This window comes from Melitaea cinxia, chromosome 8, assembly GCF_905220565.1.
Source record: "Melitaea cinxia chromosome 8, ilMelCinx1.1, whole genome shotgun sequence".
Lineage (NCBI taxonomy): Eukaryota > Metazoa > Arthropoda > Insecta > Lepidoptera > Nymphalidae > Melitaea > Melitaea cinxia.
In genome coordinates, this window is record NC_059401.1 from 1,026,320 (window position 1) to 1,040,543 (window position 14,224).

The window sequence follows — 14,224 nt, forward strand, 5'->3', positions numbered from 1 at the left end:
ATCGTATACTGATGTGTTTTCTATTTTAAAAACTCGTTGAATATGTGTCGGTTATAAGTTGGTAAACGCATCGATAGTGAATTGAATTTAGTTATGATGAACTTGGGAATTGAATTAAGGATTTCACGATTCAGCTTGTAATATCCCACTACTAGGTATAGGCCTTTTTCTCCGTGTAGGATGTAAATTTCCAGCTTAAATACCACCAGCTTAGATAAGCCATTCAGGTAAGTTTACTATACTAGGTAAAACGTACTGTGCTAGCCTCTCTAATTTTCGATGAAATAAATACCAAGACAGGCTAATGACCAACAGACGATAATGACGGACAATCCTAGCCGGATCCGTCTTCTGCATCCTAGCTACGCGCGAGCTGTCCCGGATTCCCAGATGGCTCAAATGGTGAGCGAGGCTTAACGGATCAATTTGGTTTGCGATGATGGTGTACTTGTTTGGTACTTTAAAAAATATAAAATTTTTAGTTTTCATATTAATAATTAATTCAATATTAGTTATAGTTATAGTTATTATAAGCTGTAAGCTATCCAAATTAAATTAAATCTACTACCATATTTTAGAAAAAGTATGTGTTTTGTTTTATATAAAACATTTGTGTTATATTTTATACTAAGTGTGTACAAAATAAATACGGACTACTACTACTACTTCCGTTAGATATATGTATCAGTATGAGTTTAAATACCTTTTGCATATTTATCATCCAGACACATGTAACTGTATATTATGTAAGTATCAATGAACAAATAATACTCAAAATGAATTATTTAGGGAATAATGCCAACTTTCCATTTCATTTAAGAAAACAATAACGTTTATATAAGTATTTATTGATACTATTTACAAGCTGGACACGTATCTTTGTCCACAGTACACATCCGCCATATTGAAACATGCGCGCGAATCAACACTTGAATTATTTATACATTTCTAATTAAATTCATATAAACCATTATATTTATATCATGTGTAAGTAATATACAATAAAAATAAATATATAAAAACATATATAATATTGTTATTACAACTATTAGATAATATAATAAATATTATAAGTATGTAATTGTATTTAAATATTTGTAATTATAAGAATATAAACGTAACATGTATTTATAATATATTAAATAAATATGTAATTATATATACATAAAAATGGCACGATTATATTTTACAATATACAAATATTACATAAACTTTATAATATTTTTTATGGTATTACATAGACTATATAAATAAATAAATCCACTTGTCAATTATGGTACAGATAATAAAAAATATAATAGCGTCATAATAATTTAAAAAAAGCATTACATACCGATTTTTTTTTTCAATAAATTGACTAGTACTAAATATTGTATAAAAATAAATTTTGGGCGTTAAAAATGCATTATTGTACAAAAGAGTATTTTTCAATTTCTATTAATATTTGTAAACTGCGGAGGGATTATGATGTAATTGTATTATTTCCGAGTTGTTCCAAGAGGAAGTATTTTAGAAGAAATATGTATTTATATAACTTTTATGTAAAATCAAAGATTATAATAATTAAGTCCATGTCATTGATAAATAAATAACTTTTTAGTACATAAAAATATTCTTCCAAAATACTCTCCATTCGAGGAAATTTAATGTTTAAATTTAAAAAGTTTATATTCTACATTTAAGCTTTTCATACAAAAAACTTATATTTAATCATATTACTAAATTAAAAGTTAACCAGTGAAGTTAATGCTGTAGGATCCAGTGTTAGGATCGAAGTTTTGCGCTGGGTGACCACTGAATGGGTTGTAATTTTGGTTCTGGTAGGCTTGGGATTGGTAGTTCTGGGTTTGGTAGTTCTGGTATGGCTGGGGAGTGTACGCTTGGTAAGAGAACTGGGGTTGTTGGTGGTAGATCTGGCTCTGAGGTCTATCTTGATTGAACTGTTGAGGAGACTGGTTGAAGAGACTAGTTTGTTGGGAGTAAAGAGGCTGTTGGGGCTGGTACTGTTGCTGGTATTGCGGTTGCTGGTACTGGGGTTGCTGGTACTGGGGCTGCTGGTACTTTTGCTGTTGGTAAGCGGGTTGGGGTTGAGATTGGAAGCTGGTCTGGAAGCTGGCTTGAGGTATGGCGGGTTGTTGGTACTGTCTGGCTGAAAACGGTCTAGCTTGAGATTTGCTGTTATACTTCGGGTCTTCATAAATTCTCGGGTCTTCACGGTACTGGCCGTCGTCTTCTTGGCCGTCGGTTAAGGCGTTTGTTACTGGGTCGTTCAGTGTGGGTGGTGGCACCATAATTCCTGTGCCTGTAATAAAAAAAAAAAACGGATTTACGATGGACATTAAAACATTCTGCTTATTTTGCGCTATTGTATTATACAACTAGCTTTTACCCGCGGCTTTGCTTGCATTGTTTTTTTTTTTTTTAAATAAAAACTACTATCCTATGTTACTTTTAAGACCTCTAAGAATATGTGTACAAAGTTTCATGATGATCAGTTTAGTAGTTTTCACGTGAAAGCGCAACAAACAAACTTACATTCACATTTATAATATTAGTAGGGATGGTAATACAAGTGTCAAGTATTCAATATCAACAATTGAGTTATGTTTAAATTTCCTAATATTAAACTAATTAGCAGGTTACATCTGTTAACAATATGAGCTCTACGACTCTTTTCTAGACAAAATATGTGATTGGCATGAATTAATTTTGAAAGGAATCTGCTACCATTGGCTAGCCAAATGATGTAATAGACGATATAGATTTATAGACAATCAAAATTTTTCATACTCAACGACCCCATAAGATTAACCTATGGGTTTCAGCAACACAAAATACAAATTCATATGAAAAACTTGTGTATAATCTATACAAATGTTTGCCATGAATCAAATTCAGGACATTGCAAGCTTACATTACCTGATACAGTGACCACTGCGCCAGCGTAGTTATACAAAGAATTTCATCAGTTTTTTTTGTAACACTGGCAGTAAATTTCCGTCTTAATACCAGAGGAACGTGAACATATTAAAAAAAAAAAAAAAAAAAAAATTGAAATCGTTCTACTAATTCAATTTTTTTTATTCGAATGTCGTCGACGATGTGTATCTTAATAGGCAAAATTAATCTTGTAACAGAATAATTCTTTCAAAAAACTAAATATAGCACTTTTATTTAAAATCTTCTCAGAATTTGTATGTCTAGTTAAAATAATATCTTCGTTAAGCTGACTGTGAATAATTGTGATTATGTAAACTATTTCACGCCTAATTCCAAGTTATCGGTCAACTACCTGCAGCAACCAGGCCGTGAAGGTTAACTATGGCTAACTAGAGTAAGTTGCGTTAATTTGCGAGTGTGTACTGACCGACATTAGGAAATTGGGTCTTGTATGGCGTTTGAACTACATTATTGAATTACTTGTTTGGTTGGTTGTTGTTTTTTGATACTCATTATTACGTAAATTATTTAGGTGTAGCTTTTTATTTTGTCATAAGAAGTGGACGGCAATAAAATTGTTACGCATTTACTGTTGGTTTCTTAAGACCTATTTAATAATAGATATATCTGTTCCTTGTGGTGTAATGAATCAGCGTATACTTCGCAAATTTGTAATTAAATTATTTTTAATTTAGCTAATAATTTCTCAAAAATATCGTGAATGAATGATAATATTATTAGATAATAGATTTTAAGTATTTAGTTTTCACAGTCAACTATTAATACTTGTTTCTTACACGCACGTCACTATGACGTCTGCCATTTCATCGTTATATTGGGAATCTCAAAAAAAAAGTTAAGTCCCATTTATGTAAAATAAATAACAGAATCAAAATAGTTATTTTAATCACACGTACACAACACGGCCCACATTAATTTAGTTAAATATATCTGTGTATCAATATAGATATTTCTTAGTCATTCATATGTATTATAAGAAATATGTACATTACGTCTATTTTTTATTATTTATATAAATATACAATAATATTATTCCATTTGTAATAAGTACACCTATGCCTGTGTGTGTTTATTAGTCATAATACCCTCCGCAACACGGTTGCCTGGTAGAGATCGCTTTTTAGCGATAACGCCGCCAATTGTACAAAGCTAAGGCTATGTTGTGAATCTAATATATTGAATTATTTGGTGTACAATAAAGAATATTTATTATTATTATTGCTAGCAATACCCGTGCGAATAATTCGCACTAAATAATTAAAAAAATTACCGACCATCAATCGTTTTGACGTTGTTTCAAAATTAAGCCGACATATATAACTCATTTAATATAATTTTAATAATTAATTAATTTACAAAAACAAAAGCAATGATACATGTTTTAGTTGTTGATGCCGGTAGAACAAGCAATTATCTTTAAAATGATACATAATTTATGTGGAATAAATGTGAGGCTTTTTCTATAAAGGGAGGCAAACATCTTAACCCTAGCGTATATGCGTATAGCGTATATATATATGATTTATATGGTTTACTTTATATAAATATGTTTGATACCGAATGGATTGTCAATTAGTTACATAAATGCTATACTGTATCTTCCGCAGGATGTAACCCCATAATAGAGACGTTTCAATATGCGTATGAGTTATTTCGCAAATTATATTATGAATATATAGTTATTTCACGTTTCAATATGCGTATGAGTTATTTCGCAAACGTTTCTAAATATTATAATTAAAGCTTCCTTTGAGCATTGCGCGTTCAATTGGACTGATTTGCGCTCATTCGTTTCTTTCTCAACATATTTAGTGTGCTTGGTATGGGAGGTGTCGTAACTTAACCTAGTTTGTCGAATTCTTGTCCACTTTGGTAAATTCCTTGAAATATATGTATCATTTACACGATTTAATCTCGTAAAATCGAGAATATTTTACGTCAGTCGTAATAGTTTTTAAATGTGTTACAAATGTAGTTTATGTTTTTAAGTCAGCTACACAGAATTATTAATCATATATAATACATAGAATATTTAACAACATCATAAACGACTTATGGTCATATTTCATGATTTATGGTCATATATTTCACGCCAACTTCATAATGAGATATAAGTGTTACCAACCTACAGGCTCGAATCCTCTCTTACTGCTCGCACCATACGAAACCTCCCTGACTTTGCCTGTTTCATCGACGTACCCGTATTTTCCCGCTACGTCACCGTTGGGGTACTTTGTCTCAATCTTGAAGGAACCGTCTGCGGCTTCGTAGCCGAAGCTGTATGAACCGTCATCGTTCTGTCTGTTGATCTGCTTCAAGATCGGCACAGGGGTTGTTGTCGGGCCGTAGTTTTGTGAGTACGCTAGAGCGCATACCGCGGAGAACAGCAGAGCCTGGAAATGGTAAATGATATCTTTAGTGTAAGTATGATTTTTTTTACTACAGTATTATAAATATTTTATAATTGGATTCAGCTCTGATCCCTTCTCCTACGTGGAGAAAGAGGCTTATTATAAGAGGCAGAGCAGTGGTATGGTACAGGTGAATCATTTATTATTATAAATATTTTCAACGCAAAACTAAATTATGTATAAGTTATTACGAAATTTCCGCGTTTAATTTTGGAAACAAGGTTAAAAAAAATTACTAAACGATAAACATTATTTTGTCTAATAAATTTATTAATGGTATAATAATTATGACTTTGATGATTCGAAACTTTGTATTTTTTAGGCTAAGGATTCTGAAAATTAGTCTACTTTGTTGATAACAATTCAAAGTATTCTTTTTCAACAAAAACAAAATAAATATCTATTATTTATTATTATTATTATTTATTTAATATTTGAGACATTGAATTACGAAATAGTCATTATTCCGTACTACGTACTGCCATGCTACCTCAGGTAAAACTTCAGAGCATAGCAAGTTATTTACATAAAAAAGTGATCGAATTTCGTTTCAGTGTGTGAATTTAGTAACCTTATAATTTCATTTGAAAATATGATTCAATATTTCGTTATTCAACCTTTGTTAAATAGGTAAAGCGGAAAATAAGTCTAGAACAGTTTCCGATCGCAAGGCGTTGCTTTATCAACAAAGAACGTTCAGTGAATGTCTGCTAACCTTGCTGAATACGGAACTATTTTTATTATGGCAAACACATTTTAACATTCAATTAGTTCGCGTGAATATGAGTAATCATTTTGATTTAATTAACAAAATTTAAATAAATGCGTTGTATAAACAATGATTTCAATATGTTTTATGGATTAAGAAACAAAAGTAATGTTTTTTTTTTAATATTTGAATTTGAGAAAAATTTACAGATTATTATCAATATTTAACTATGTAAATTGTATTTTAAATCTGTATTATTGGGTAACGTTTAACTATAAAATAGCGCCAACATCTTCGAAATTCTAGTAGGGTTGTAATCTCAACCGCTCTAGTTAATCTCCTTTGTGTTTTCGCCATCCTACGTGACAATAGCGAAAAATTCACTTTTATTCAATTTTTGCACTATCGAAAGCATATGGAAAAATAAATGAACATTTATTACGTACTTAATTTTATTATATAATTATAAATAAACTAGCTGACCCGGCGAACTTCGTATCGCCTAACAGTCGATTCTTTAATTTTATTATTTTTTTTTTTTTTTAGAATTTTTCTCTCCGTAAGAACCATCCTCGTACTTCAAGGAATATTTTAAAAAAAGAATTAGCGAAATCGGTCCAACCGTTCTCGAGTTTTGCGCTTAGCAACACATTCAGCGACTCATTTTTATATTATAGACTAGCTGTGCCCGCGGCTTCGCCCGCGTTGAAATTAGTGTGTCACAAAGTTTTCCCGGTAAATTTCCAGTGAAACTCTCATCAAAATCGGCTTAGCCGTTCCGTAAACCTTCCTCTTGCCAGTGGTGGAGCCCTCTCTCCAGTGGTGAAACCGCATGAAAATCCGTTCTGTAGATTTTGAGCGAATCGATCACATACACTTTTGGGGACTTTGTTTTATAGTACACTAACTGTTGTCCGCGACTACGTCCGCGTGGTTATGAAGATATGCATTACTATTAAGATGGTGAACGCAAATTATTTTTTTTATTTCAGTCACTTGAAATGCTTATCAAACTGAGTAACTTTTTAAAAGGCACAATTTAGTATAATTTAATAGTTATTTTTATAAAACCTCTCTATACACCACATTTTTAGTTTTGTTTTCAGGCTGTATATCTTTCATACAAACTATCAACTCTAATTAAACCCCCTTAGCGGTGGAATATTGTAAAATCCGTTCTTAGCGGACGTCTGCTAACTATAATCTACCTCCCTGCCAAATTTTATCTTTGTCCAACCTGGATGGATAGACCATCCAGCGGTTTTTGAGTTCTCGTGATGCGTGAGCTATTTACCTTTCTCTTTTATATATATAGATAACGATGCATTATTTGAACACCTTCTCACCATCTAAAGAGCGTACATTTTATATTTCAAGTCTCTTACTTCAAAAACATAGGACTTTCATACAAACTTCCAACCCCCGTTTTATCCCTTTAGGGGTCGAGTTTCGTAAAATCATCTATTAGTGGATGTTTACGCCCTATAAGGAACCTACCTGCCAAATTTCAAGTTTGTAGCTGTTATAGTTTTGGAGATTTCGTGATGAGGGAGTCAACCTACTATCCCTCGTTTTAACCCCAAAAGGGGGTTGATTTCTAAAGATACATTATTTGGACGCCTTCTTATCATCTATAGAGCATACATTTTAAATTTCAAGTCTCTTACTTCAAAAATATAGGACTTTCATACAAACTTGCAACCACCGTTTTACCCTCTTAGGGGTCGAGTTTCGTAAAATCCGTTCTTAGCGGATGTTTACGCCCTATAAAGAGCCTTCCTGCCAAATTTCAAGTTTGTAGGTGTTATAGTTTCGGAGATTTCGTGATCAGTGAGTCAACCTACTATCCCCCGTTTTAACCCCAAAAGGGGGTTGATTTCTAAAGATACATTATTTGGACGCCTTCTTATCATCTATAGAGCATACATTTTAAATTTCAAGTCTCCTACTTCAAAAACATAGGACTTTCATACAAACTTGCAACCCCCGTTTTACCCCCTTAGGGGTCGAGTTTCGTAAAATCCGTTCTTAGCGGATGTCTACGTCCTATAAGGAGCCTACCTGCCAAATTTCAAGTTTGTAGGTGCTATAGTTTCGGAGATTTCGTGATGAGTGAGTGACCTTTCGCTTTTATATATATTATAGATTATAGAAAAGAAAAGGTATCATCCCGTCTAGTCTAAGTAAATAATTAAGGTTTATCCGTAGTTTTTATTTATTAACAATAATAGGTGGGCAACACAGTTTAAATCAACTTAATTTAAAAATATAATATAACAAATAGAAACTATTTTATAACGATAAAAATTGTCAGTGCAAAGGCTTGAATGAATGGGGGTGTTCAATTGGCAGCCCAGATCTGTATAAAATTTGGCACAGATATTGGATAGTCTTGAATAATAAAAAAAAAATTTACAATGACAATTTATTGTTCCTATTTTAATCGTTTTTATGCATATAAAGTCGTAGGTAACAGCTAATTAAAAATATTTATTTAGCATACGTTTCATTAAGTAGATTAATAAAATTAGGGAAATAATTTTTTTTTTGTTTTGAAAACTTGTGATTAGAATAATGGATTTTTAGTTCAAATCAAGACATGCTGGGTAGTTTTCTAGGTTTTTAGATTGATATTACGCATTACGTAAATATGTATAATTAAAAAAATTGAAATAATAGGAAAATTATTGTATAATTATTAAATTACTTAATTTTTTTAAACAGGTATTTATGACATTTTAACTGAGGTAGGGAACAGCAGGAAATATCCTGCTCAAAATCTGGAGCAGGTCACTGGGGAAGTACCTCGACCTTACAGTAGATCATAGCTAAATAATACTGCTTTCAGGCAGTGTTATATTCCTGTTCGTGAGTAAGATGACCAGAGCTCCTGCGGGAAATTGGGGGTAGGGTCGGCAACGCGCTTGCGATGCTTCTAGTGTTGCAGGCGTCTATAGGCCACGGTAATCGCTTACCGTCAGGTGAGCCGTACAATTGGCTGCTTACTTAGTTGTATAAGAAAAAACATTATATTTGCTTTGTAAGCATAGTTAAAGGTATTTATTTAACTAGCTTTACCCCGTGGTTGCGACCGCGTTAGTTTGAGAAAAACGATGTATTACATTTTTAGATAGGTAATCTAAAGCTTAAAAAGTTAGAATTTGGAATGTGGATATTTGATCAATGATATGCTGACAGAAATTTGTTATTATATATCTAATATATAAAATTCTCGTGTCGCGGTGTTTATAGTTAAACTCCTCCGAAACGGCTTGACAGATTCTCATGGATTTTTTTATGCATATTGGGTAAGTCTGAGAATCGAACAACATCTGTTTTTCATACCATTAAATGTTAAAGGTACCCCTAATTTTCTTTTTAATTTTTAGATAAATTATTTTTTATTTTTTTATGATACAACATTAAAAAATACATATAACCCTAAATTTTCAACCCTGTACGATCAACCCCTATTTTTAAATAGCGTTTAGCGGCAAGAAAAAGTTTGCCGAGTCAGCTAGTAGTTGTATAAATTACTAATTCTTTCTCTCTTGATTAAATGTCTGACGAATTTTATAAACGAGAAAGATTGTAAGGATGGATTGATGAGTGTTTGTTACTCTTTGACGCAAAAGCTACTAAACTGACACAAATGAAACTTGGTACGTAGATAATTAGTGTTATAGAATAACACGTGGACTGCGTTTCATCCCGATACTCCTACAGGATCGGAAATTAGGCAGGTGAAGCCAAGACGCGCAGCTAGCTCGATATAAAGTAATGCCCAATGTCGCATTTACAACCTGATTATTAATACGTAATGATTCGTGATTGAATCAACGTAAACAAAATCATGAAGCCTTAGCAAGAGGTCGACCTTGCGGTGTGCGTCGCTTCTCGAAAGCTTGTCGCGGCTGGAATGTGACGACGAACATAAATAATAAATATTTAATTCATATTACAAGTACATAGGCTTTAATGGTTTCTAGGTATGGAATGAGGTTTGATGCGAACTCCGCCTATGTCTAACAGTGGAAGGTAGGCTTAAGCGAAACGAAGTGATGTATGCAAATATTAATAAAAATGTTTTCTGCAGTAAATAAATAAATGTTACTACAGTTTTCTAAATTGATTTTTAATTTTATTCAATTTGTTTGACAATAAATTAATTTAAACATATACTATATACTCTATATAACGCTATTTTATAGATATTAAAAAAAATGTGTGTCAGGCTGTATAATATAAACATAAAATAATAACATAAAAGTTTCTTAATTTGATAAAATAGTGTAAACTTTTGAAGACAATCTGTTTGTAATTTAAAAACTTAATAACAATACAAGTACAATTACTTAAGCTTAATACGCGTAAACGGAGTAATAACTGCTTGTAGATTACATTGTGAAAATTTGCCATTTAAAGATTAATTACATCACAAAAGTAGTAAAAATGTTAAATAAAGTCATTTTATTGTAGTCTGTGTAATCCCGATCTCGTTCATACATTTATAATACATTCAAAAAGGTTGTATGACGTCAATAAAAAAATGTCACATTGTTCAAGTGTATTATGTTGAGTGGAAAATCCTTACATATTTATATATGTCAGCGGTATGTCATAAATATGTTATAAATTTAATTTTAGGCTTAAGCACTTTACGTGACTGCAAAATATCTTTTTAACCTACTTTAAAAGAAGGATATTCTACGTCTTCCTATATTATATATTTTTGTTATGTTTCCAAATATTATTGTAAATCACAGATTGATTTTTTATTACCTTTGGGTGGCAACTGGCAATTAAAGTGTTCTGGGGATGAAAACATCAATATATTGATATATATATAAAGAATGTTTGTTTGTATTTCCGTTACAGAATCGTAAACTATGCATTTGATCATGTAACGATCTTCAGCAAAGTGTTGTGCATGAGCCCAAGTTTTCTGAGATAGTACGACCAAAAAAATGAGTAGCAACACACACTGTACAGCTTATCATAAAATAAAATATAAGATATTCTAAATTTTGAATACCAGCACATTATAGTATCATGTTTATGAAACTCATCTCTAAAAATGATGTCAGTGGTCAATCATTACAAAAAAAATATTTTTTCTTCATTTGTAAAACATTGTAATAAAAAAATTAATCTTTCTAATAATGGAGCCACAATATTGCCACATAGAATACTAAAAACATAATAATTTATCATTGTCATGTCATAATATCACCAAAAGTATTTAAAAAAAAATAATTTTCCGCCATTTTGTCGACGCGGTCATTTGGCACGACATCGGTAATGGCGTCTAAAAGCTATTAGTATTCTCAACTGCAGTTGTTTGGGCAACGCCGGGCGTGTGGCCTAGTTACATTTCATTGTTGCACGTAACATTGACGTTTGAAGAAATTTACGTCTCAAGGTCGTCTAGTTACGTTATGGTGGTGTTACGAGATGCTTATATTGTATGATTATCCTTTTTAATTTATTAATTAAGTTTTTTTTTAATTAGCTTAACTACACGTAAATAGGTCAGATGGAAAAAGGTTTGATTCGCGCCCAATATAATTATTTTAAAACTAAGAAATTGTTTATGGAACAGAATTAGATTTTTTTGAAATAGTGTAATACATATTTTTAAAAACACAAGTAGATAAGGTTGACAAGTAGACACGTTCTTAAAAAAAAATATTTGACTATGAAGTTCTATTTTTATTTCAATCTTAAAAATCAATTTATATATTGTCATTTTCAGCCACATAGAAAAAAAAATTCTCGTCATATATCATTGTCATTATTATTTTTATATACCAATTATGTTCTTATGGTCTATTCTTATTAAGGATCAACAGGCTTTTTATAACTTATTATAATTAATAATGACAAAAAATATTAATAAATAAGTAATACAATAATAATAAGTATTATAATCGTCGAGAGATCGCTACGACGACATAAAAGATGTGCTACAAGTAACAACTGAAGATGTGTCTACGCATCTTCGTTACGACGTCGCTACGTCTCGCTACGGCGGACATAAAACTTACTACACTAACTATTACTAATTTATTTTTAATAATAAAAATAGTTATATGCAACTATTATATATATATTTTTACATTTTATAGAATTTTTTATGATTTATTTACTAACCCGCTTAACTGCAGTAAGTTTAAAAATGAAACGGTTATAAGCTTTTTGAGTAAACAAAAACACTTCATCTTTTATCTTTCACAATTTAATAATATGCTTCAACATTACAATGAAATAATTAAAAGTAAAGAAAATCGTTAAAAAATTATCTATAAATTATAACTTTGTTATCTGTAAAAATAAAAATATTATTTATTGTACGTATGTACACAAACAAAAAAAAAAATCAAAGGCAACAATATTCCTAAATAGAGATCTCGTTCAAACAACCTCTGGGCATGAAGAAAATAAAGCGTAAGTAAGCTGTATCCATCTGTATATCTATATAAACATAGTGTACGCTACGCAATACTTTACCTAATAACAAAACGATTTAAAACGTCCTATAGCTTAAAACCTATAAATTACAAGTAATGTGTACATTTTCCTAGCTATTAGATCCAGTTGTTACTCTGGGTTACGTAAACCCGCGCCCGCGCAGTAATTTCTGCATTCCTACGCTAGTCCAATGCTTGTTTTGATAGCTTTGTATAACATAACTTGTACAATTCCGAATTTATTAATATAAAACCTAGCTTTTTATATTTGGTTTGATAAAATTACGAGTTCCTTATCTTTTGTTAATAGAATTTCGTATAAAACCTTTTTCCTTTATTTATTATTCTATTTATTAATTATAAAATCAGTACGAAGAAAATGCTTATTTATTTAATACTTTATTGGAGAAATGTGAATTAGATTAACAACTATTTCAATAAATTTTCAACATTTTTTAAATTTATATTTAATTATTAATAATATAAGTAATAATAATTTTTAATTAGGTTATTTAAACATTTTTAATTGACGAAGCCTTTAATCGTATTAAGTTGAAATTTTGTTTTTAAGTTTTTTTTGTCAAAATAGCAAAAGTACAATTTGTAACAATTATTATTTAGACTTAAACTGTGACACAAGTTAACACAAGAAATAACTGGTATAGAATCTGTAAAATTATTTTAGAATTTTAAGATTAAATAAATGTTGTAACATTTTTATTAATCTAAATACTTGCCATTACTTAATACCTAATTAATTAGTAAGGTCTATAAAGATATAGAAACTTTTTTGTTACTGCGTATCTCGAAAGAAGTTTTTATTCGAATTGTTAAATAGTTATGTAGGTGACTTTATATATGGCTTGGTGTAAATATATAGATTAATTTCAAAGTTCTTTTACTCTTATATAGAATAATACTTAATACGATTGAAACTATTTTAAAGTAGTTTGAAGCCTACTTAAATGCGATATTTTTTATTTTGATTTTAATTTAAAATATATATTTCATTCTAAATACCAATTGGGATTATTTATTAGATGATTTAATTAATTCTTTAGGTTGAAGAACTTTTTTCATTAATATTAATCTTTATAAATACCTACTTATTTAATTTTATTATTATTAATAAATAAATTATTCGAGTCCATTAAATAATTTACATTATATATTTTAACTTAGTAACTTCTAAATTTAAATAATTAACCTTTACCAATAAACAATAAACACGTATTTTTCTATAATCACAAAAAAAGTAAACAATAAATAATACCAACCTTAAAAAACATGGCAACTAATATTTCCAAGCAAACGTCAAACTTTCGCGCGTTTCGCACTGGCTATGGCGTCTCACACACTCGTCTGGTCCGCGGCCAGCACTTGTATTTATAATGTCGTTACAACAGACGCTAATATTGTCATGCGGCCTGCGAGCCCTTGTGGTTTTGTAATAGAACCCTTGTCGGCTTCGCAGGTTATAAATAGTTATCAATCGTTGCTATTCATGATGTCATTTTAGTATAAGGGGTTTATAAGTATAATAATCTGCGAACTTTACTATGGAGGGAATTTCTTTTTTTTTTTAAGGTTTTCATTATTATTAAGGTTTTTTTCGGTTTAATTTAAAAAAAGAGTATCATTAATAATCTGTAAAATAATGCCTGTTAAAAATA

At 30.5% G+C, this 14,224-nt stretch overlaps 1 protein-coding gene across 1 annotated transcript; it reads right to left on the reverse strand.

Annotated features, from left to right (window-relative positions):
- Positions 1–1,563: 1,563 nt before the first annotated feature.
- LOC123655696 (RNA polymerase II degradation factor 1-like) lies at positions 1,564–13,911 on the reverse strand. Its single transcript, XM_045591450.1, has 3 exons — positions 13,829–13,911; positions 5,087–5,354; positions 1,564–2,302 (listed from the first exon to the last, which is right to left on the reverse strand). Exons 1-3 carry the CDS (start codon positions 13,838–13,840, stop codon positions 1,731–1,733), a joined length of 852 nt encoding a protein of 283 aa, XP_045447406.1. The 5' UTR covers positions 13,841–13,911; the 3' UTR covers positions 1,564–1,730.
- Between the last annotated feature and the right edge of the window lie 313 nt (positions 13,912–14,224).

What these genes read in the sequence shown, in the direction of transcription:
- LOC123655696 (XM_045591450.1), bottom strand. An exon ending in GAGAGGATTCGAGCCTGTAG is followed by an intron (nt 2,303 to 5,086) that starts GTTGGTAACACT and finishes TTTTTATTACAG; the next exon opens with GCACAGGAATTATGGTGCCA.